We start from the raw sequence: 25,247 nt of genomic DNA, 5'->3' as shown, positions 1-25,247 counted from the left end.
TTTATTAACTTCTTTGAAAAAACTCTGCATCAGCATTGTATTTGTTCTACCAAATTACCTTGACTTTTTAATTGAAAGGCAGTTTATTATAATTTTAGTATCATAAAAAGTCATAGAAATACTTAACAATTATGTAGTTTGAGCCCTCTCTGACAAGCAGGAAATTATCTTGTCTGCCTGACTTTTCGTAGATGACATTCACCCACTGGATCAGACAAACCAGTGTATAAAGATACTGTATCAGACTCTAAACTAAAAACTCAAATGAAAGTCAAATTCAAATCGGCTTCTACTTTGTGCATGTCCCAGAGCACTGGGGAGTATATGAATTCAGTCCTGACACAGCTACTTTTCCCCACTTTGATTATGAATGATCTTAATTTAACCCTTTCCTATGTAAACTATTTTGATCCTTTATGCAATAACAAGTGATTTCAGCACATCCATCCAGTGTAAAACAACCTCTTGGTCATCATTTTCATATAATAGAAGAAGCAAACCCCAAGAGTGAGAGAATTAAATGAAAATACTTGCTTTTTCTTTAATTTTTTAATGTTTATTTTATTTTTGAGAGGGAGAGAGACAGAGCGTGAGCGGGGGAGGGGCAGAGAGAGAGGGAGACACAGAATCGGAAGCAGGCTCCAGGCTCTGAGCTGTCAGCACAGAGACTGACACAGGGCTCGAACTTAGGAACCGTGAGATCATGACCTGAGCTGAAGTTGGATGCTTAGCCGACTGAGCCACCAGGCACCCTGAAAATACTTGGCTTTTTGACTACTGGCCTCTGAAGTTATATTATACATCTCAGCTCATCTATCCTACATGTAATAGGAATTCTTATAAAATGAAGTGAGAATATTTGTGTCAAGGATCCTGCACAAGGGCTGAGTTACGTGGCTCCCTGGTGTAGACATTAGGTCTAGGAGTCTTGCCACTCAGTGATAGCCATTTCTGAATCAGTGAGCTAAGAAACTTACAGGGGGGCAGGTTGGATCAGCTGCTATTTCGTTAGTTTACAATACAGTTCTTTTTTAAAAAATTTTTTTTTTAATGTTTGTTTATTTTTGAGACAGAGAGAGACAGAGCATGAATGGGGGAGGGGCAGAGAGAGAGGGAGACACAGAATCGGAAGCAGGCTCCAGGCTCTGAGCCACCAGCCCAGAGTCTGACGCGGGGCTCGAACTCACAAACCGTGAGATCGTGACCTGAGCTGAAGTCGGACGCTCAACCGACTGAGCCACCCAGGCGCCCCCAGTTCTTTTGTTTTTAAATAGCTAAGATACGCACAAAGTAAATAATTCAAATTCAAATAATAGGAAAAAGGTATAAAATGAAAAATGTCTACCCTCCTGTGGCCTCCAGTTTTTCTCTTTAGAGGCAACCCTGTATGTCAGTTTCTTAGGTATTTGCCCAGAGAATTCTATAAATTTACAAACAGCAGTGCGTGTGTTCTTTTTAAAAAGATAACACTCTTCACCTTTTTCACTTACGTACCTTAGATATCATTAATATCAGTATAGACAGAGTTACTTCCATTTTTAATAGTTGCATAATACATCTTTGATGTTTGATACATTTTTAAACAACCAACCCCCTATCGGTGGACACTTAGCTTATTTAATAATCTTTTTGTACTACAAACAATATTGCAATGAGTGTTCTCCATAATCTTGTACCTGCATAGCTATAGAATAAATACCTAGAAGTGGAATTGTTGGGTCAAAGAGTAAGTGCATTATTTATTTTGAAAAGCATTTTCAAATTACCATCAGAAGATGAACTATTTACAGTTCTATCAACAATGTTTAATTATAATAGAAGTCTAATATTTCCAGTGATAAAGATTTCCTCTTCCCTTTCCAGAATTCAGATACCTAGGAAACCAAAATCATAAGATTCTTAATGAACATGAAATGAAACCAAGGGAGTTGGATGATCTTGAGTTTTCAGATGGGGCCCCCTGCTTCACCAAGCTCTGCTTCTCTGAGAAATTCTGTGTGTGTGTGTGTGTCTCATTTTTTTTTTTTTTTTGTACCATGCTTGATAAAAATCGATAAAACCAAACCTCTCTTTTCAAGACTTCATACTGATAGTCCTCTTTTTGTATATCCTTATCATTACATTATCATTCTTTCTTTCTTTTACAACATGCAATTGTTCTATTATATACATATTGTGGTAATTTTTCATTTTCACTTGCCTGATTACAAACTACATGTAAGGGTATATTTCAGACATAAAAATGTCAAAAGGATTATTTCCAAACGTGTTTCCTAGAAACAGCTGATTCTATTAGTAGTTTGTGAATCTTTAGAAGTAGCACTTCCTGGTTCTTAAGAGATTGATTCTTCCTGGCATTTATTTCAATATTCTCTTATTTTGAACTCTTAGACTCATCTGTGTTTGGGTCGATAGCCATCTCTGCTCTGATTACCACTGACTGGCTGATAAATTATTATAGAGTGTTTTGTAGATAGAATATGCTATAAAAGCTACCGATGACATTCCATCCCTACATTTCCAAATGTCCCACTAATGAGTCACATGAGAAGAGGAATGTGTTGATTTGTTTATGTGATATGTGTCTAGCAAATATATAGTGAGCATGAGGGGTTTTGTTTTTAAGAATCTTGAGGGGCGCCTGGGTGGCTCAGTTGGTTAGGCGGCGGACTTCGGCTCAGGTCATGATCTCACAGTCCGTGAGTTCGAGCCCCGTGTCGGGCTCTGTGCTGACAGCTCAGAGACTGGAGCCTGCTTTAGATTCTGTGTCTCCCTCTCTCTCTGACCCTCCCTTGTTCATGCTCTGTCTCTCTCTGTCTCAAAAATAAATAAACATTAAAAAAAAAAGAATCTTGAAAGTTACTTCATATTTTAAGTGGTATTTATTTTAACTATCAGATGCTTCCCGTTTGATTCTGTGAAAATTTGGTCACTGCTTTAGCCAGTAGTATGTTCTTTATTCACAGTCACCCTTTTGTTCTCTCTTTTCATATGTGTCTCCTAGTCAAAGAAAATCAGTATAATCACCAGCTATTTGTGTTATTAGAATGACTAAATATTGGAGCGCCTGGGTGGCGCAGTCGGTTAAGCGTCCGACTTCAGCCAGGTCACGATCTCTCAGTCCGTGAGTTCGAGCCCCGCGTCAGGCTCTGGGCTGATGGCTCAGAGCCTGGAGCCTGTTTCTGATTCTGTGTCTCCCTCTCTCTCTGCCCCTCCCCCGTTCATGCTCTGTCTCTCTCTGTCCCCCAAAAAATAAATAAACGTTGAAAAAAAAAAAAAAAAAAAAAAGAATAAATATTTTATAATCCTGAAAGGCTAGTGTAATTAGAGGAGGAAATGGAAGTTGAGGTTCCTATACAGAAATTTTTTTTCCAGGGCATCTGGGTGGCTCAGTTGGTTAGATGTCTGACTCTTAATCTCAGCTCAGGTCACAGTCTCGCAGGCTGTAGGATCAAGCCCCACATTGGGCTCTGTGCTAACATCGTGGAGCCTGCTTGGGTTCTCTCCCCCTCTCTCTGCCCCTCCCCTGCTGGCACACTCCTTCTCTCAAAATAAATAAATAAATATTTTCAAAAAAGAATTTTTCCTTAACAAATATTCAAAATATTTTCCCAGAAAAAATAAAATATTTTCCCCAAAGTTCCCCTCTACTTGCTGGATGGGATGCTGCCCAGTTATGAATCATTTAATAAAGCCAATTAGATCTTCAGAATTCTTAAAATGTATTTTCCTGCTAACCTTAGGCTTAGAATGAATTCTACTCATTATTATCTGTGGGTATGATATACTTACTAGTCCAAAAGGGATGTGTTCTATAGGATATCATTTTTACCCCGTTGGTTCTTTTTTCACCTTCAAATTTAAAATAATGAGCATTTGTAGCTATGAAAAAATTCCTTGGAGTGGGGTGCATTTCCCTAGACATTTTTCTAAGAATAAGAATAATGCCCTTATTCAAAGATCAAAGATTTCACTACAGAATAGGGTTAATGGGCTTTTTATTGCTAACCTGGGATCCTAACCACTATTTATTATACATTTCTGGGTGAAGTTTTTTTCTATCTTCCTAAAAAGTTACATATTTTTAATTTTTTCTCTGAATTTTTATTTAAATTCTGGTTAACATATAGAAAGTTATGTATTTTTTAAAAACTGTTGACATAAAATTCAAAATTCCAAAAACACAAAATTCCAAAACTGAAGACTAGTTATATTTTTAGCATTTCTCCGGGAGTTACATACTGAATATTTTTATTTTGTATTTGAAGATGATTACTAACCAGTCCTTTTAAATATGTAATTTTTAGGAACACTTAATGTTTCTTACATTTATTCTTAGATTTTAAGTTTTCTTTAAAATTATAGAATGAGTTTAGATTTCAAATTAAGTTGCTGTATTTTATCTAAACCTCTGTCTGCCAGGAGTGTGACTGAGGGAGAAGAACCCTTTTAATTATATATTATAGTGGTGAAATGATTATAGTGGTGAAATCACTTCTGTGCTTTGAAGTAATCCAAACCAAAATGATAAAGCAAATCCTGATGGTCATCTGGCAACAAAACCTTCTCCTATCTACTCCACAAAACCTGAGCAAAGAGCTGACAGATATGTGATGCTTTGTCAAACTTTATCAACTACCATTGAAAAGATATGAAATTCCAGAGTTGATACTTCTGAAAGAGAATACCCAGAAGATCTATCTGATATGACTCACTGTTGCTACCATGAAACTAAAATGTTTGTGTTTTCATTTTAGTGACATTATATGCCTCCTGCATTCTCCTGGGAGTGTTCTTGAATAGCAGTATACCTATATTTTTTGAGCTTTTTGTGGAGACTGTCTACCCAGTTCCAGAAGGAATTACTTGTGGAGTTGTCACTTTTTTAAGTAATATGTTCATGGGAGTACTTTTATTTTTTCTCACATTTTATCACACAGGTAAGAAATTTGACTTTTTATTTACTATCTAAATGTGTTACGAGAGAGGTTTGTGGCACTGATGTATAGGGAATTTATATGGAGAATTCTCACCAAAGCAAATTACTTTGACAAAGCTTTCAGGTGCCTAAAAAAAAGATCCTCCGTTTTGTTTTTCTTGAAATGCATCCTAGACTAATGTAATGCACCCTCACTCCCTAGAGTTTCTGGTTTAATTAACCTGGACTGGGGCCCTGTATTTATATTTTTAAAAACCCACCAAGTGATTCTAATATACTGGTTCTTGTTGAGAACCACTGGTATATTGCTTTTTAAAAGATACTTAGAATCTACTGTCTTAACATAAGGTACAAGTTAAAGTCAGAGGTAGATTTGTAGTGTCAATCCTTAGAGATGAATGAGAGGTCACCCAAGGAGTGGGTAGAATATAAGGAACAGCACTCTCCAATGAAACTTTTTAGGAGGCTGGCAGTGTTCTTTACTGTCCAGTACAGTACCACTAGCCACACTCAGCTAGTGCAAGTAAGGGATTGGACTTTTTACCATTTTATTTTAATTAATGTAAGTTGAAATTTAAATAGCTACACATAGCTAGTGGCTAGTGAATTGGTCAGCACAGGTATAGAGTGAAAAGAAGGTTGAAGTACCCAGTGGGTACGCCTTTGAAGAAAAGGGAGGCCCTTACAAGAGAGGAAGGGATGGGGTCCTGAACTCAAGTGGAGGAGTTAGACTTGGACAAAAGGAGTTAGGAGAGGAAGCAGTGCGGGCAGCCACAGAGGCAGACACGCTTCCCAGGGCGATTGTTGAAGGAGCTCCTTCTTGATGGCACCAGCTTCTGCTTAGAAGCCAGTTGTCTGTCAAGAGCTGGTGGGAAGATAGTGGAGACAGGGCTTAAGGAGAGAATGGAACATTAAAATAACCTTGGAGGGATGGGAGGAGACACCACAGGGACAGCTGGAAAGATTGCTGGGCACACTGAAGGCAGACCACCTGAGGTTGGGATCCATGGGTTTGTAGTGACTCCGTTTTGCACAGCTGTTTGGTTTTCTCTGATACTCATTCTTCTCTGTCCAAAATCTGTCTTGCTGTTTTGAAACATTTGAGCACAATTATCTAGTATTTTTTTCTTGCATGTTAAGGATTTATACTTGTGATTCTTGAATGTAAATTTTTATTAATTTCTACTAGGCTTATATCCTATTTTATTTCCTCATCATAAGCGATCTGTTATTACTACCTTTTTTTCCTCATTGCTTTTCTCTTAACTGCTCATCAAATACCAGTAAATTTGGATAATTTTTACATGGAAGAATCTAATTTTAAGATTCAAATGTAACACATGCTCTAAAGTGTAACAATCCAAGAGGCCTAATATTTTATAGGAAACTTCCTGACAGTCTTATAATTGAAATAATAGCCACAATAACCACCTTGACTGGAAAATACATTTTTGAAACTTTCAAAGCTGATGAAACAGAATCTGGCCTGGGTTTTAGACAACTTTTAATATAACATTTTCACCTAACAGCAAAAAGCATCCAAATGATATGTTAATTTCTTAATATATATGATTAACAACAAACTAGATCATTTCCACCAATCAGTAATGCAGGCGAAGTAGGTTTTAACTTTCCTAAACTTGATGTGAGGTCAGTTTCTCTTATGAAGGAGAGAGAGATTGATGAAGCCAGACTCCTGTTGACAGTCCTCTTGAAAACATGTGTTTCCATTAGGGAAAATGCCATCAGGAGGTGTTAGAATAAGGTCTTTCCCTCCAATGTGTTTTCTAAACAGAACAAACAATTCTAAATAGAATAAACAATTATTACACATCAGCTTTAATCCACTTCAGTTTGTCACAGTTGAAATTAAGAGGCTTAATGCCTCTCTTTTTGCATGGTAAAGTATGAGAGATGGCTATGTTGCCCCTTCAGGTGATAGAAACAATTTTCCAGCCCATGGACACAGCTCTGCTAAGTGGTCCCTGCAGCCTGGTAGAGCGTGTTTTTTTCTGTCTAATGGGAATAAGTTTTGTCCTCCCAGTATATAAAAATGACAACAGTAGAAGCCCGATAATGTTATCCTCCAGAAACCTCTTGCATGTGGTCTCTAAAACATAACACACGTTTATTCATCAGTTTAAGGCAGAGACTAACTACCCTTACACTGACTATGGAAGAGCCCAGTGTACCCCTGACCATCTTGCTTGGCCAATAGAGAGTCTGTGTCACTCTGCTGGTCCAGCTGCAGCTTTCAACTTGTTCAACAGAGACTGGAGTCTGGCGCAAGGGTACTAGAACTGACATCAGTTGGCGTTCACCCCCCATTTTGCAGATTCCTAGTGACCAGGTACAAGCAGATGTTTTTGTTTCTTTGGCATAGGTGGCAGAAGAAACACTTAGCAACGTTTCTGCTAATTCCTGTCTCATTGATGTGATCAAGGATTTATCTAGCTGGGGAAAAAAACTTCCCTCTTTTTGCTTGGTTTCTGGTCACATGTTTGTATACATCTCTTGTGTGGGTGTTAAAGGTTTCTGCCTAATCTCCATGATTATTATGAAAAATGAAACTTTAATTATTAATTTTAATCCGGCAAGATGATTTTCAGGAAAAAAGAAAATCTCAGTTCATTTTGATATTTTAGAGAGTTAATGAGAAGGTATGTGTGAAAGAGCCCTAGGCCAGGGCATTACTGGCACTCACCAAATGTTTGTTTTGTTTCCTTCTAGATAATTTGCTGTTTGCTGGTAATAATTTAAATATCTAGGCTTCTTTTTTTTTTTTTTTTTTTTAAGTTTATTTATTTTGAGAGAGAGAGAGTGAGCAGGTTGGGGGCGAGAAAGAGAGAGAGAGAGATTGAGCCATTCAGGTGCCCCTAGGCTTCTGTTTTCTAGGGGTGCCTGGATGGCGCAGTCGGTTAAGCGTCTGACTTGGTTTTGGCTCAGGTCACGATCTCCTGGTCCGTGAGTTTCAGTCCCGTGTTGGGCTCTGTGCCAATAGCGCACTGCTTGGGATTCTGTTTCCCTCTCTCTCTCTCTGCCCCTCCCTGCTCACTCTCTCAAAAATAAACATTAAAAAAAAATGCCTTTTACATGTTTATTTGTTAGTGTGTGTAATAAACGCATACAAATATGCCCACATCTCTCTAAGGCTAAGGTTACTAGAACCATGAAGACCTTGTTGAGGCTCTTTCATGTATGACTAGTTGATCTCGCCCCAAAAGTCCTGTAGCAGGAGTTCACATGCCTCACAACTGAGGTTTGAGGATACATACATTACAAGTCTGAAGATTCTGCAAAGTTATCTCCTAAAAATAACTTTCAGTTCCCCAGCCAGTACCCCAAACATTTCATAGGATGAATGGAAGTCCCTTCCATTACAGCCAGCATTCAAATGCCATAATTCAGTCACGTTAAAACTTGAAAAACTCACCCAGAAGTTAGTTACATGTCAGGACTCAATTCCGTCAGTTATGTGATTGGAAGGCCTGTATTTTAATCATCATGAAGATCTCTGGTTTCGTAGGTCACTCCTTGAAGAAGTACTAAACTTTCTGACTAGCATTTTATTTCCCCACAACGTGCTACTTAGTGGGTGACTGTGTCAGATATAATTTTCCAGGGCTATACAGACTAGCCCCAAAATGACCACATTAGAATGGCTTGCCAAACAAGAAAGCCTCCACTGGTGATTTGTTTGCAGATCATGGCCATTGCCATCATTGACGATGGATGTCATACCAGTTTCTATGCCAGTGGCACTGGCTTCTTTGGAGCCCTGGGCCACAGGGTCTCCCATGTCCTGTTTTTATTCTATTTGGGGGTACCTGGAACAGTGTCAGAAGTTTTTTAGAGTTTTTCTGTCTTGGGGTTTTCAAGGTCACTTTCAAAAAAAAAGAAAAGAAAAGAAAAAAAAGAAGCCAAAAACTGTTACTTGCTCCCTAATATAAGCATATTTATAAAACTGAGTTGCTTCGTATAACGTTTGCCTTGAGAATCTCAGTGAGTTATTTCAGACAGTGCAATGAAGCTTTATTCTAATAACTTCAATTTGACAAAATCAGTCTGAGGGTGCTCTTAGGTTCTTTATATGCTTTGAAATATATTCTCATGTTCTACTTGATAGTTTGTAGCTTGTTCTGAAGTTTGTATTGTTTGCTATTTTTTGTTGCTGTTGTTCTAGAAGCTTTGCAGCAGGTTTTGGCTAAATGAACTAAACGTTTTTACCTCTGGCCTTTCATTTTTGAAGTAGCTGACCACATGAATCTGAGGCTGCATTGTGGCTCAAAAGATTCAGGAGCCTGGCTGAGGGGGAGGCATTGACTGGTAGTTACCAGAATAGGTTCACCAGGTATGGACTAGTCAGGAGTAATTTTATATGTAGGGAGTAATTATACAACATTATGGTTAGATCCTATTGGATACTTAGTGTGGAGTGAAGACAGAAGGGCATTATACCATGAGATCATGATGTCAGCTGGCTCTTCTTGAGGATGAATAGAGGCAATTTTGTCAAATCATCATAATTCTGGTTAAATCCCCAAAGAAAGTAGAAGGTTGGTTCCGGAGGGTGGTATCTGGGAACAGACAAGTACTCAAAGGTGATAGAAAACAAAAGCATAACATCATTAAAGGGAAAGATGAGATGAAGAGTATAAGAGTGCTTCTAGAAGAAAAAAAGGAAGAGGATGAGCGAAATCCTAATTAGATAATCCCAGAAGAACATCACCATTTGGTGCAGAGCCCACTTCACTGAGTAAAACATAGCATAGCACCTGTCTAAACTGTAAAACTGGCAGACAGTACTCAGGATGCAGTATATATAATAAATGATAGAGAACCAGCAAAAATAGAGAGAGAGGCAAACTGTGTAGAATGGATTCGTACTTTCTCTAGTGAAAGACCGAAAGAAGGAATATTAGAAAGCTGTGTTCCTTTTAAAAAGGTGTCAAGTTTAAGAACGTTTCAATGAATCAGGATTCTCTTGGTTCAATTATGTCATATGACACCAGGCTCAGAAAGGACAGCAGGTGACTTTGCTACTGGAAGGTCATGTTAAACTTTTAAGCAAGCCATTTCCTGCTTATTAGAGCACCTAAGCTGTGGTTCATGTGAACGGTTTTCAGTGGGAAAATATATAGATGCATACCTTTTTGCTTTCTGAAATGGCAAATAATTTCAAAGAACACTTGTAGTTGGTTGATCCAAGTGAACTTAACTAAAAGGTGGACTTAACTTTTCAGAGGAAGGCACAGTAGTAAAAACCAACTGTAAACCATAACACTAAACAGCAGTTATGAGGCATTTTTATAGATTTCATCTGAACCCAGGGAGAAGGAATAATTTACAACTCTGATGAAATAAAAGGTCTGCTTTCGCAATATTCGATAAATTTCTAGGTTTGAGGAAAGCAAGGACAAGTTGGTTGTTGCTATATGTGTGTTACTCTAGCTCCCCATAAAATACAGTCTCTTAAGATTTAGAAAATGTCATTGTTGTAGACTACTTTGTCAAGTACCATACTTTATTTTAGCTGTTGCTTAAAAGTCAGAATGTTCACTTAAAAAAATTTTTTTTTTAAATGTTTATTTTTGAGAGACAGAGACAGCATGAGCGGGAGAGGGGCAGAGAGAGAGAGGGAGACCCAGAATATGAAGCAGGCTCCAGGCTCTGAGCTCAAACTCACAAGCCGTAAGGTCATGACCTGAGCAGAATTCGGAACCGAGGCCACCCAGGCGTCCCCAGAATGTTCACTTTTAATATAAACAGTATGCTGTTCTATTTTACTGCTTTTTCTCTTATTTTTTTTAACTGCTTCTTTTTGCCTGTTAAAATTATCATCAGAAATCCAGAAGCTACATGGTTAATATAAAAGCTGAAAATGCTGGTGTGTCATTTCAGGGGATATTGGAATAAAGACAAGATTCCAGGGGTCACAGCCTTCCTGGGTGTTTAGATTATACTCAATCCAAGTAAAGCACAGAAACAGCTTTGCATAGAAATACGATTGAAATATATGTCTTTGTTGTATGCTATAGAATAGCATGTCTGACTTTTAAAATGTAAAAATTGAGAGGTGGGGAGCCTGCTTTTGTAAGCATATTACAGAAAAAAAAGTATTTCAGCACCTTTTCTTACCACTTGGTTTTCTGATTTCCATTCCTGAGCATAAATTGCTCTTTTAGCCATATGAATTATGGATTGATTGAAAGCAGCAGTGTAGAAATCTTTAGGATGATTTTTGAAGATTAAGGCAGTATTAGTATTCTGTAGAAGTACAAAAGGAAAATATAAACCTATAGCAGTGCCCAAAGGAAAAAAATGTACCAGGGAGCTTTTTCCCTTCATTTGTTGTTGTTGTTGTTGTTTTCATTGAAATTGCTAAATAGATATTAAACTAGGGAAGTTATCCCCACCACCACCAACCCAACCTCTTCATGCCAGGGAGCCGCTCACTTGTGCTCCCAGAGCCTCAGCATTGCCTGCCAAGGAGGGTTGGGTAGAAGGAAGCCAAATGGATGCACAGCTCAAGGGCCACGGGAGCTGGAGGAGGCAGCCACGGGCAGCCACAGCGAGTGGGTGTGTCTTGTTAGCACAAGGCTGGGACTGGCCTGTAGGCAAGCCCTGAATTCACGAGCGAGCATTTTTGAAGAAGGATGTTCTTGATACCATTAAAGCAAGTAATGGCAGAATCACCTGTTTAGAGGATTCCTGCAGGTTTTCAGATAATGGGCATCATTTATGCTGGTAGGGGGGAGAAAAGAACAGAAAGAAACAAACCAAAATATTCACAGTAGTTTTTCTGAGGGTAGAATTAGGATTAATTTGTTAGATTTTACTTTATTTTTTTCATACATTTTCTAACCTGTTTTACAATCATTACTACTTGCTAAGCACTAGATTTTTCTGTCCAAGGAAATCTAAAAAAGTTATCTCAAAATTCAGGTCATTTTCTTATCTTTAACCCATCAGATATTTCTAAACAGAGATGAGAGTGATAGTGATAGCATTAAAAAATAGCAAACGAACATTTAAAGGTGATTGATTATTTTTTCTTTGAAGAAATGGATTTTTTTTTTTTTTTGCCACCAAGGTCAAGGTGAGTTAAACTGATGAAAAGTTATTAATAATATTGATTTAAAATGTTCCACATGAAAGCGGTATAATACATCATATGTATCACCCAGACTCCAGATCGCCGTTTATTGAACACTGGTTTCCAGGCCTTCCATGATGCATTTAGTGTAACTGCTTTGGAATAATGCATAGCGATTGCTCCCGGCATACAGGTGCCGTTCTGCTGGTGACGTGTGAATGCTTACAACTGTGTGTTTTTGTCTTACAGAGTTGTCTTGGTTCAACTGGTGCCTTCCCGGGTCGTGTTTGCTCAGTCTCCTCCTCATTCTGTGCTTCAGGGAATCCTATGACAGACTCTATCTTGATGTGGTTGTCTCAGTTTAATAGCACAGACTTGAAGGAGTTTGAAAAGGGACTGCAAATCATACGGCACACTGCACATTTGCTTGGAGTTGCACACCTAACAGGAAAAAAAAAGGAGAAGAGAGAAGCTTCACTCAGAGGTTTTGTCAGGTTACAGATGATCATATTCATTTCATGACTACTAGGTAACAATAATGTGGGACTTGAGTGATAATAGGGGGCTTAAAGACTCTAAATGGCATACCCGTGCCTGGTTCTGGGGTTGGAAGTGTGGATATCTTACACATAAAGCACTACCTAAATAATGCCCTCTATGTTCTGTGCCAGTGCTAAACTACTGATTGATTAATTGTAATTATGGGAAGAAATAAAGGGTATCTATCACATACCTTACCGAAGTCACATATCAGAATAGGAAGAAATGCCACTAACTTCTAAAGAAGTTTAAACCCTATATCAGATTTTAATTATAAAATAGCCAACAGGTATATCAATGATAAAATTTAGCCACGTGTACACTACGTTTTTTCTAATAAAGCCATTTCTTATATGACTCCTTATTTTTAATTAGGTCGGAAACCTTTGGCCATCTTTATTATGGTGAGCAAGTGCTTCCCAGTGACTTCAGAGCACATATTTGTGTCTCGATCTCAACTTATCCTTGTTTCTGTGAAATACAGTTTCATCTACTAGGCTCTTAAATAATTATATTAAAGGTGACTAAATGTTTAATATAGTCGCATTAAGTATTGTATGAAAAATGTAATTCCGTTCTGATTTAGCACTTTGTTAAAAGTGAAATGACAAATCACATAGAACATTCTGTGTCTTCAGCCTATATATATGCATATGTACATGGTGGTATGGGATGTAAAGTCCAGCACCAGCTGTTATTTCCTAGGGTTGCATTTTACTAAATGGTCCTTGTTTGAAAATAACAATTTATAACCTTGAAATCTTCAAATCTGTTGAGTTATATCTGAATTACATTCTTGTGTTTCAATTCAGGTTGTTTCAATTCAGTTCTATATGGAGTCAGTACATTTGAGAGGACGATATTTTGCCAGTACCTGTTTTCTTTGTATGGAGGATAGCTTTTAAAAAAATGACAGTTACTCATTGGACAGCTCTCAGACATATATTTCACTGTGACATAAAATATGCTCCGGTGGGATTATGCTGTTACCACTGTTCACATTTACATAATTCCCCTTACCCAAGGAAACCAAACGTTTTCTCAAAAAGACAAAAACAGTACTTTCTTTGCCTTCATTATTCTCAGCTTCCTTCCACCCCCTCTTTTTCTCTTCAGTTGAAATTTACATCTTCCTTGTCCGCCAAATTTGTATTTTATTTGTCTTTTTCTGGACAGAGCACAAGCCAGCTCCTTCCATTAGCCATGGGGACAAAATGCAGTTAGAGCCAGTCAGCCCTCAGTTCTGCTCCTCTCTACACATGTACACACACCATCACACACAGTCCCAAATGCCCCTCCTCTCCCCTCTTGGTAATTTGAAGGCTGTGTGTTAACTCACCTCAATCTCAGAGGAGGACCTAAGCTTTCTTCTAAGATCCTAAATTGTGCTCCTTGAAAAGTAAGAAAACCCTCCCCTTCAGCATCTGTCTTCAGTCACCTTTAAATCAACCCCTTTATAACCATCCTGCTAACTTAGCATCGAGAATGGAAGGAACTAAGGAACTTGCTAAAGAGAAGAAAACCTGTGAAGGCTGGGCTTACTTCCAATTAACCCTGTCATTCTTAAATAAAAAGAAAGCAGATTTCTTGAAGATGATTGAAAGCCAGCCACTAGAGATAGGAGTGGTCCGTGAGCCAGTGCTAAAATAACCACCACCCCTTCCTGAATAGACAGAAGACAGAAAGGAGAGGGAAGAACTATGAAGTATTTGGTTGTAGTCAGAACCACTGACTACAACCGCTGTTTGAGGACTGCTCTATGAAATTTTGCTATAATTAAGACGTGATACAAAATATTTTAATTATAGCTAACTCTACTTCTAATACAAAGTAAAGAAAAATATTAAAAATATTACCTAAATGACTATTTAGTTGAAAGACATCCCAAGTGAGTAGTGATCAAAAATTCCTACGTTGTACCAGACACCAGCCATTGTCTTAGCATACGTGAGGTGAGATGGTCCTTCCAGCTCATTCATATCTGGCAGATGCTTGTTCTGATCACAAACTGCCATGTTTTAAGTGATCAAAATTTCATATACCAAACCTGATATAACCAAAGGGCTTTGGAGGGTGGGGGAAGAAGATTACACAGTATTTCCTGAATGTTTCAAGTCATATTTTTTTTTCACTTTGTGTGATTATTTCTAGCATGCATAAAAATAGACCAGCTGTTGTCTCTGTACTTTCTAAACAAATACTGCAGATTTGTAATGATATTTTATAATGAAAGAAGTCTTAACACTCCACTAAGCCAAGCCCTCATTTTAGAATTTATAGAAACCATCCCAGAAAGGTTAAGGGTCTTGCCGAAGGTCACAATTCTAGTTAGTGACAAAAGTAGAATCAACTAAAACCCACACTGTCTGACTCCCAAAGCAATGTTTTTCCCTACCTCACAAAACATCAGCTTAATTTGGACTTTTTGGGGGTGTTCATGAGCACCCCTCCATGTTCATACACAGTGGGACTTAAGAGCAAATCATCATTATGGAGTGTGGAAAGTACAGGGGTCCAATTGAGGTGACTGTTTTTTAAGTAAGATCATTCTGTTTTCTTCACCCTGTTGGTGCTCTAAGTCTTAGCTTGCAGGAACATAATATAAAAAGATTCTGATGAATAATTCAATCCTCATAAACCAAGTCAACAGCATTAATTGGTAAGGACATGTTATAGTTTAAGTTCCCTGTGGCTTATCAATGAATACTTCACAGTTTATGGGAAGAAACATTTTTTAATATGGTCCATGGTGGAGGCATAGGAGCAAGATAATTACACACACAAATGCATTTCACTGGAGGATGGAGCTAATAAAATAACAAGAGGGAATCGAGTACAAGTATAATTTTGTATATTTAAGCATATATGGCTTAAGGGCCAAGCTTTATCATAGATCATATATTTATGCTTAATTATTGAGAATGTTTACAGCTTGTTTTTATGAAGCCCTTCTAATGAGGGATTCAAGCTAAGAGATTTTAAATCGAAGAGATTAAATTCCCATCTACTTTAAATTAGGTTTTTTTACTATTATTTTTACTAAAATCTAGGCATTCGTCTTGCTGCTTGCATAAGTAGAAGCTCATTTCAAACTCAAGATCTAATACAAATGCACAGTAAATGTACTTTAAATTAATGTTAAAAATCACATTAATTCCACACTTGTGCCTGAGATAATAAGTACAGGAATTACTATGATTATACCATCTTATGTAATAAGTGCAAAAGCTGTGATAAGAAGAAAGTGCCATATTAAAAAAGAAACATACAAAAAACTATGAGGGTATTTGACTAGGCGTGTTTTGTAGTTAGCGGAACAACAGAAATCCACTTTAATTTGGAATTATACAGAAAGGGACAAATTAAAGTTTATTTCCATACTATCAAACAGTTCATCAGTCTGTTAGGAAAATATAAGCAATGCTCCAGAGGTAGGTGGTGTTGGACCACCCTAGAAGAACAAAAGCTGACCGGGAGATTTTGGGGTGTTCTTTTAACAGCATCCATTGGGTACTTTGTGCTCAATGGAGGTAGTTGTGTGCTCAGTAAGCAGACACCTTCGCTACCCTAAGCAGGCATGTCCTTTCAGGTGTCTGAGACTCTCCTAGGTGTCTGCTTCCTCAAACTGACTTCCTGGCACAGGCTTCCCCCTGAACTCCACCCTAAGCTCTGAGGCAAAAGCGTGGTCTCATTCTTGAATACTTCTAAGGCCACACAGCTGGGCTTCCCTTTCCTGAGCAGGACGCTAGCATGACTAAATCCAGAAAGATTTAACAGTTCTCCCACAGCAAGTCTGATAAGTTAGAATATTCCCTGAAATGGGAATGACAAAGGTCTCTAACAAGCTTTTCTAGTCATTATTTGCTGCATTTTAGAATATGGGCTGATTAAACTGCCTTCTGTAGTCTTTCTGTTGTGCCTTGGAACCTGGAAGACCTCTATTATAATAGCTTTCCATCTCAACCCACACTCAGAAAGTGAGAGCAAAAGGTTACCCCACCCTAGCTGTTCTTTCATTCAACAAGGGAGAATTACCTTAAAAAAAAAAAAAAAAAAAACTAAACTAAACTAAAACTAAACAAACAAACAAAAAAAGCAAATACAAAAGGAAAGCGTGGAATTCATTTTAGCTTGATAAAATGAGAGAAACACAACAAACCATTTTAGCTCTAACCCCACATCACAGTGCTCTCAGGGTTCCCTCCTGGCTCTTCTAGTCTGCAAGGGAGGCTTCTACAGTCATGACCAGAATGTCAAGAATGACTTGGAGACACTTTTAATTTACCTAAATGGTAAAAAGTGAAATGTCTGCTTAGTACAACTTAATTTAGACTTTTTCTAATTCAGATTGATTTTCTTCTCATTAACCCAAGATGAATCATGGAATCAAGGAGATGATCTAATCCAACTACCTCATTTTACAGATTAACAGAGAACCTTTCAGGTTCAATGCCACAGGCAAGTTTTAGCAGGTAAACTGAGTCCTAGACCAGCATTCTTTCCATAAGCGATCAATGTGGTAACCAGAAACAATTTTTTTAAGTAAAATTTCTTCCATTTCTTTTAATTTTTTGAAAATTAAACACGAAGTGCATGAATGCTTATCCATTATAAAATACCCAGTACAGAAATACAGAGTGAAGTCTACCTCCGTACAAACGTGCTGACTCCATTCCCCTTTTCCAAAGTATTCCTTATGAATCCTTTCAGAAAATTTTCTATGCATTTGCATACATATGTATAGATACTTAGAGGGAACTTAAAATCAAGTCATTTAGGGAACTGTTTCTTAGACCACGTTGGCTTTAACTTTCTTGGGCAGAAGCAGGAGTTTCTGAGATCCTTATTTCTCTCCCAGATGAGTCTCTATCAAATGTAGGAGTGGTTAGTAGAGACATTTCACAGACCTGTTTGTGTACCATCAAGCTCTATCACATCCTGAAGCGTAAAGATGAATTCCAACATGCAATATTCTGTTTTTTCTTATTGGAAATAGAGTTTCTGTTTTTATGTCACCAACTAAGGCCCATGTACTGTGAGAGAAGAGAGTGAATGACCCACACCAAAACCCAAATAGATTTTCTTGACAGGGCTTCCTCGTCTCAGCAGAGGCACAAATACTGTAGAAGGTGGAGTCAAGAGAATAAACTATGTGATTCCATTTTTTTAAACAATGGCTAGTGAAGATTCTGTTAATCCTTACTATTTTCCTGGCCACCTTCCTTAGCTATCCTATCTTTCAAGCTAGCTACCCATAAAACTGATTAATTGTAGTAAGACAAGAGCATAGGTTGGCTTGGTCACCTCCTCTTCTTTTCCTGCCCATCTTCCCATCCAGCTTTCCCCTTTCTGGTTGTATCTTCTTACGTATTCCTGACTCTGCTTGAAAGCAAGCTGTGTGAAACCCAGATATTCGGAGTTGCCAGCTTTAGAGAGGAGAGCTGGCCAGTTTCTTCATGTACTAGACTGGAGAGACCCAGGAGCCCCCGTATCCCAGGCCTGGCGTCTTCAGCTATTTGACCTGGAGCAAGTCACTTCATTTCTTATTTACCACATCTCTGAAGTGAAGGAGTGAACAAGGATGTTCCCTAAGGTCTCTTCCAGTTCAAAAAACTCAGGTCCATTCTTACTTAAGTAGTAGGAAATGATTAAGCACATGCAGTCTCTAAAACTGCAGAGATTTCCAGCACCTTCATGTTTCCCTGTGTGCAGTGGCCCTCCTACTGTGAACACATGGACGATTCCACTGCACATTTGACAAGAAGAAATGGCTTTTTCATTGTCTGTGGTAGGAGACAAGCTACAGGTACTGTTTATTTCCCCAAAGGACTTCGTGTATGAAATGCAGGGTGTATTAAATTTATCAAACCCAATAAGAGAAAATCTGCCATTTGATGTTGAGATAGCATTCTGGGAGCCAGGTCAGAGTACTGCATTTGTTCCCTGGAGTCAGGCCAAACCAGGAAACCCATCCCTTGGCTTGCTGTGATTCATCGTGAGTCAGTAATGGGTTTACACCTGTAGAAATCAAACTGTCAGATCAGATGCGAAAGCCCATCCTCAAACTTGTATTTTGAGAGTCATGGCCCCAAAAGAATTGCAAGTTGCTTTCCATGTCATCTCCACCTGGCCACATTCTGTCAGTAGAGCGCTGTGCGGATATTTTACTGAATGAGAGCAGGGGCGTAGCATGCCAACGTCTGACCTGTGTGCAGGTGTTAGTAAATAAGACTTCACTGAGATTCTAATGTGAGCACAGCTGTCAGAGAGAGAAATGAACCAAAAAAAGAGATGAGGCTGGGAGTCTGGAGGCCTGGGTCTCAGCCTCTGTCTCCAGGGCAGCTGCTGGGCACCCTTGGGGCCTTGGGCAAATCACCTGTTCTCTGTGAACTTCAGCTTCCACACCTCTACATTAAGAGGGTCAGAGTAGATGTTTCTTTTGGCCGAAAAGTTTTATACACCTGTTGGTCACACACCACAGAAAGTAGAAAACAACATGAGTGCAATACCTATCCATCAGTACTTCCAATTATACATTATCGTTTCAAATAAATGAGGAACTATTATAAGGCAGTGATGTGTTATATGTGTCAGGAAATGAGAGAAGCTCTCGGGCTGTCAACATACCTGTGTATTCCTTCATTCATCCTTTTATTCATTCTGTGTACAGAGTAATTGCATGTGTGAAATGTGTGCCTGTGAAAGAGAATCAGAAAAAACAAAAGATATTTCTATCCTTCAGGACCTTTTAGATATGTTTTTAAAAACAAAAACAAATGCTCTTCTGAGCTAACAATTAAAAGAAATAATGACAGTTTCCCAAATCCTGAATTATGTCCAGCAGGAACCTAAATATCTTTCTCATATCATCGTTAACCACAACTGATTTCAAGGAAAAGATATTTTGTTCTATTGAAATTTTCATCGTAGACAGAGCCTATATCCATGTGGGAGCATAGAATCAATTCTGGCATGAGGACTCCCAAACCATTACTCCCATCATTACAGGGCTGGGGGGTTACTAGTCCTTCAGGAAGTTGGGAAGGTTGTTGGCACCTGCACCTTCCTCCGAAGACAAATCGAACAACTGCGTGCACACTAAGATACACCTGTTCACAAGGCCTTGCGAGTCTCCTTTGAATTTTAACAACAAAGACTAAACACCAAAGAAGGATTTGTAATGAGAGAGCTTGGGATTTCGGCCTGTCAGCTAGATAAAGGGCTATTCTGGGGACTAGAGACTTTGTGGGAGCCCTTCAGGTCTCTCCACCTGCGAGTGAACCCAAGCACACTTGATGCATCGCTAGCAAAGTCCTGGTCCCCAAAGACTTCGCAGAAATCCAAAGATGCTAAAAAGGTCAGGGTTTAGTTCTGTAGATGATTTTATTTATTGCAAATGTCCCCAGTGTCAAATGTATCTCTTTCTCCACCAGGAATATATCATTTTGGAGGCTTGTGAAAATTAAACTTCAGGAAAATTCTGCTTCCCCCCCACTAAACTGCATCCACGTGTCCCAAACAAAATTGCTTTCGTGACCTGCACACACAGCTACCTATTTCTGTTTAAGTCTGTGACTCAGAGAAAGTGACCGGAAGAAGTCATGAGAGGTGATGGCTCCCATTTCACCTGCCATAGGCAGGACAGGGTCAGCCCAGTGGAATTCAGCTAAGATCGAAGGGGTGTGTTGGGGTGGTCTCTTTCTTCTTAGTTCTTTCCTGAACTCACTCATTCACATTGTATTGCTCTTCCCAGTGAGTAAGTTATTGCTGAGAAATCGTTTTAGTAAGTGACGTAGATGTCTCCGATGGTCCCTCTCCTCCATAATCCTCCTGCCCTTTCAGCTCATGCCCTAGAATCCTTGCTCCATGTCCCAAGGAAATGCATTACCGTTTTTCTTTTCAGGGAAAAAACATCGATTGATGTCTTAGCCCTGCCACCTCACCCTCTTTTATCTAAGAATAGAGAAGCCTTTCCATATATGTTGTCTTTTTCACTGAAGCTTAGTATAGACCCCCAGGCAGGACAACTCCATGCTACCTTCTGTCGCCTGTAATTGTCCTTCCCCCGAACTGGGGGCAAGGTTATTCTAATGAACCAGCTGCTGAGTCTTTTCCTATTTGGTCTTTTATCAATATTGCTCTACCAGTAAATTCTTTGTTAGGTAGGTCCTGGAATTTATTTCATGTTTTTTTTTTTAACTTTAATTTTTTTCCTACAAAATTGCTTCTTTTATCTTAGAGCCGACTATGATCTTTCTCTTCTGCGTACTTTATAATACAATTTGAACATAATGGAACATTCTAAAATAGGCAGGGATTTCATCATAGCCAATATTAAATGCCAGGAGAGGCAGGTCATATTAAAAGAGAAAAAAGAAAAAAGATCTAGGATGGAGGAGGCTGGGTCTCATCATTCAACCGGTATATTTTGGGCTCCTGCTGCATGCTGAGCCCTGGGCTAGGCACTGAGGATGCAGAAACAAGTAAGATATTGTGCTGGGCCTCACATTCATTTTCTGATGAGTCCATTCATAAAAACTGTGTAATTCAAAGCTAGCAAGCCCCCCCACCCCCCCGCCCCGCAAAAGGCTGCTGGAAGGTTTGTAGCTTTTTTTTTTTTTTACTTTATTTATTTTGAGGCTGTGAGAGCATGAGCAGAGGAAGGACAGAGAGAGAGGGAGAGAGAAAGAATCCCAAGCAGGCTCCATGTGGAGTGCAGAGCCCGATGCAGGGCTTGAACTCATGATCAGTGAGATCATAACCTGAGCCGAACACAAGACTGAGCCACACAGGCACCCCCTGTGGCTTATTTCTACAATTATCTGTGGGATCTTTCTATTTGGAAGAACATGTTCTAAATCCTGTTTTCTTGGGCCATTAAAAATCCAGGCGTATCCATAATCAATGTATGGCTATGTAACCTTCTTAGTATAAAATACTCTGGGACAGCTTTTGAAGGGAAAGGCAGAGAAATCTGTTTTGATGACTTGAAAAGGGGGTAAAGGTTTTAGGGAACGCTTCCAAAGATTTCCGATCTGTTAGTGCTCATTCAGACATGGGATTGGGCAAAGGGATGAGCCTTCTAGCAAGGAGGAGACAAGGCCATGTAAGGAGGCCCAGGAGACCTCTGTGGAAGAGTTAGTGAGACATAAGCCAGGCCTATAGGAATTTGTTAACATATCTGCTGAGCAAAAGTGGAGAAGGAGGTTTAGAGGCAGAGCTGTAGTAGAAGTAGATTCTGGAAAATAGTCCTGAATCTGGCTGCTTCTCACTGAGTCATCTGGCCCAGCCTCCTGCCTCCAAGTACATCCTGCCTGCGGCATGTCTGGCCAACTGCTTTCTCAGCTCAAGAGGGATTGGGGATCCTACAACCTCCCTGTCATCTGTTCCGGAGCCACTCCCCATTTGCACTGAGAAGTTCTTGCTTTCAAAGGATGGAGGCCAGAGAGGGGTGGTCAAGAAATAGAGTGGCAGAGGGGAGACAGAACACATCAAGGCAGAGGACTCCAAGTGAGGAGGAATTGCAGCAGTGGGCCAAGAGCCCCCACATTTCCCACTTCACGCACGCAAGCCTGGGGGAGCACTAGAAGGTGGAACCAGCCATCTGGGAGCCCCGCCCTCACAGATGCCCTGTCTGGCATAGAGGGGTTTCCTGTTCTGCTCTGAGAAAGCAGTGGGAATGTAGACATGCACTGCCTCCCAAGAGGAACTGTGTTTTACTCCAAAATCTGTAACTTTAACAGTCTCCCCTCCCTTCCAAACTCCAAGGAATGTTCTGTAATTGAAGGCATGCTTTCAATACCCTATTGTGTTTCATGCGCTCTGCCAGAGTAGTTACTTCTCATGCCAATTCTTAGATGCACAGAAATCTTGAGTAGTCCAAGTGAACTCAGATCCAAGTCAAGTTCCCATCTCTTACTCCATTCAGACTTTTCCATCCACCCCCGCCCTCTCAGTCACACTCCTGGAAGTAAGTGAGAAAGCCTGTCCAACCAGAATCACTATCCCAAAGCCCAAGCACTTTGTTGTTCTGTTCTTAAGCCACCAGGTATCTGGTCTAATTTTATACTGTTCATAGTTCTGTGGCGTACATGGTTCTGCACTGCCAGACAGGGCAGGAAGGCCAGCAGAGGCCGCAGGTGGTAGGTAGGATGACTGCAGAAGCAGAACAGGCAGGGCCTCACATAAGAGGCTGCAACAGTCCCATGGCCACCACCATCCACACCAGGGGCCTAGCATGCCAGTCAGGCTCCTCCACTCCCATTCCCCGGACTTCCTGTAGGTGACCCTGCCGTCAGCCTTGAGCCTGCCTCTGGGCCTCCAGTCTCATTCCTGTTCATGCCTCCGGCCCTCTCCTGTTCGTCCCAGGCTGCAGTGAAGCCCCTGATTCCTTTCATTCAGTCTATGGAGAAACAAAGTACTTTCCTGCCGGGATGGTTTTTGGCTGACACTGCTGCAGTTAAACACAAGAAGTTCCGGTTGCCAGAGTGAAATAGTGTCCAGCAGGCTGCAGCAGACTCTCTGCTTCTGGGGCTCTAAGAGGATGGGACAGGGCTGTGCCAGAGGACTGAGGATGGACCAGATGATCTCTTGAGGTTCCTCCCAGCTCCAAGACCTGATTCTTAGCATGACAACACTAAGATCTAGGCAACACGAAGATACAGACTCTTTGACAGCAGGTGCCCCGCCTCCCGTGATACCCCATGTGTCCGGGCAAACTGTCTTTTCCCAGCAAAAGACATGGTATAAATAGGAACAGGTGCAGGGGGGCAGGGGGAGCTTAAAATCTGCCCACCCTGAGACTCGATGCTGGGGATGTTGTGTGCATATCTACTGGCCCGGCTCTGTGACACTGTGGGTCCGTGCAACTGTCAAAACATGAGTGCGTGTGATAAATTCCCCTCTGACGCTCGTCACAATTTAGGAAGTGTTCAGTGCGTTTTTAAACAATTCTTACCATGTAAAGATTGTATTACATTTTAATAAAAAAATTTTTTTGCATTTTACTTTTTTAATATTTGGGGTTTTATAGACTTTTATTTTATGGCCAAGTATACTTTTGTAAGCAAATGTTGAAGTCTTGAGTATTTTTATTCTTTTAAAACTATAGTTAATGTCAACTGCAAACACTGACAAATTGTATTCATATGCAATTTTCCCTCCTTTTCATCGGGTCTTTTTAAGAAACTATGTTTTGGCAAAGCATTTTATTTAAAACTCTACTTCATTTTACACATTGTGAATACTGAAGATTCTGAAAAATAAAGATGCATTTAAAATCTCTGTGCTGTTACATTGTGGAAATGGTAATGTGCATTGCTTTGCCAAAGTGGTAATTAAATGTTTAATGGTTTAGAACTCCTAGTTGAGAATTGGGTGTTCTAGTCATTACTCACAGTGCGGGAGCTTCCATATAATAAGCCTCCGCTTCTTTGGAGAATACGCATTAGAATGGCGATCTCCTGTTCAGTTAGGAAATATGGTTATGTTGACGTTATAGTTACTGTGCTGTGGTTTTGCAATAAATGTGTATTGAAAGCACTTGTGATAAAGTGGTCCGCATTTTGTTTTTAATCAAACTCCAAATGGCAGTAGAAGTGGAGCCAAAGCTCCCTGAGCACTTGGGCAGCAAAATATGGTGGGAAAACAGGAGCTCGGGATCAGGACAGACTGGGCCGAATCCTGCTGCTCCACCACCAGGCCCTGAGACTTGGGAATCTTTTCATCTCATTTGGTGATCCTGCTCTCTCATCCATTGAAAAAGTATAATTTAAATGGAGGGGGATAATTATACTTACCTCCCATGGATTTTGTGATGATGGAATAGAACAATCAACATAAAGCACCTGGCACGTCTTGGTTGCCTGATAAGTGTTATTTGCCTTCTTCCTTTCTTCCCTCTTGTAGTGCTCCCAGAGTCTTCATTTTAATTTAATTTTTTAGAACATTCAAGTTAAAATTTATTGACCCTCTGAGTAAGGCAATAGTTATTAAATCCTTACATATTTAATACTGCCTTTAATTTATCATAGTTGTTCATTCCCAAGAAGGTTTATCACAGCTGCATCGAAATAGTATTTGGGAAATGTGACAATATTGTTCATATAAGTCCGCTCCAAAAGGATTTGCCTCTGTGGAATTTGAAACAAAAGAACAAGCAGCTGGGCGTCCGGGTGGCTCAGTTGGTTAAGCCTCAGATTCTTGATTTCAGCTTGGGTGAGGATCTCACCATCATGCTTCTGGCTCACACTGAGTGAGGAGCCTGCTTAAGATTCTCTCTCCCTCTCCCTCTGCCCCTTCCTCACTCGTGCCTGCGTGCATGAAGCGTCTCCTTGTTTAGTTTCAAGGCAAGCACATCCACGGTTAAGGGGAGGAGAGCCCAGTCTTGGAAAAATTCAGAATCATAAATGTCCTTTAAGAGAGAACTGTTTCTTTCTGGATTAGTTTCCAAACAGTGCTGTTATCCTCTCGAAGGTTCCAAAGTCTTCATTTTAAAAAGCACAATGCTTTCTTTACTTCTCACTGATGCAGTTTTGGAGTGGGGGTGGGGGGGAGGCCCAGAGCTGCCAGCCAAGAAAGAATTCTTGAGCCTTGACATGTCTTTGGTGCAAAGAAGGTGATTTTTTTTAAAGCACAGGGACAGGACCCGGGGGCGGAAAGAACTGCCCTGGG

At 39.8% G+C, this 25,247-nt stretch overlaps 1 protein-coding gene across 1 annotated transcript in view; it reads left to right on the top strand.

Annotated features, from left to right (window-relative positions):
* SLC49A4 (solute carrier family 49 member 4) overlaps positions 1–24,116 on the top strand; it is a 94,945-nt gene extending 70,829 nt beyond the window's left edge. Inside the window, exons 8-9 of the mRNA XM_025914012.2 lie at positions 4,758–4,940; positions 12,285–24,116. Coding sequence (XP_025769797.1) covers positions 4,758–4,940; positions 12,285–12,400 — 299 coding nt within the window. The 3' untranslated portion in view covers positions 12,401–24,116. The remainder of the gene's footprint in view (positions 1–4,757; positions 4,941–12,284) is intronic.
* The last annotated feature ends 1,131 nt before the right edge of the window (positions 24,117–25,247 follow it).

The sequence above is a fragment of the Puma concolor genome, chromosome C2, assembly GCF_028749965.1.
Source record: "Puma concolor isolate L17-30 chromosome C2, mPumCon1.1.hap2, whole genome shotgun sequence".
In the NCBI taxonomy this organism is placed as follows: Eukaryota; Metazoa; Chordata; class Mammalia; order Carnivora; family Felidae; genus Puma; species Puma concolor.
The sequence above is the reverse complement of the archived record's forward strand: the minus strand, read 5'-3'. Positions and strand labels throughout refer to the sequence as shown.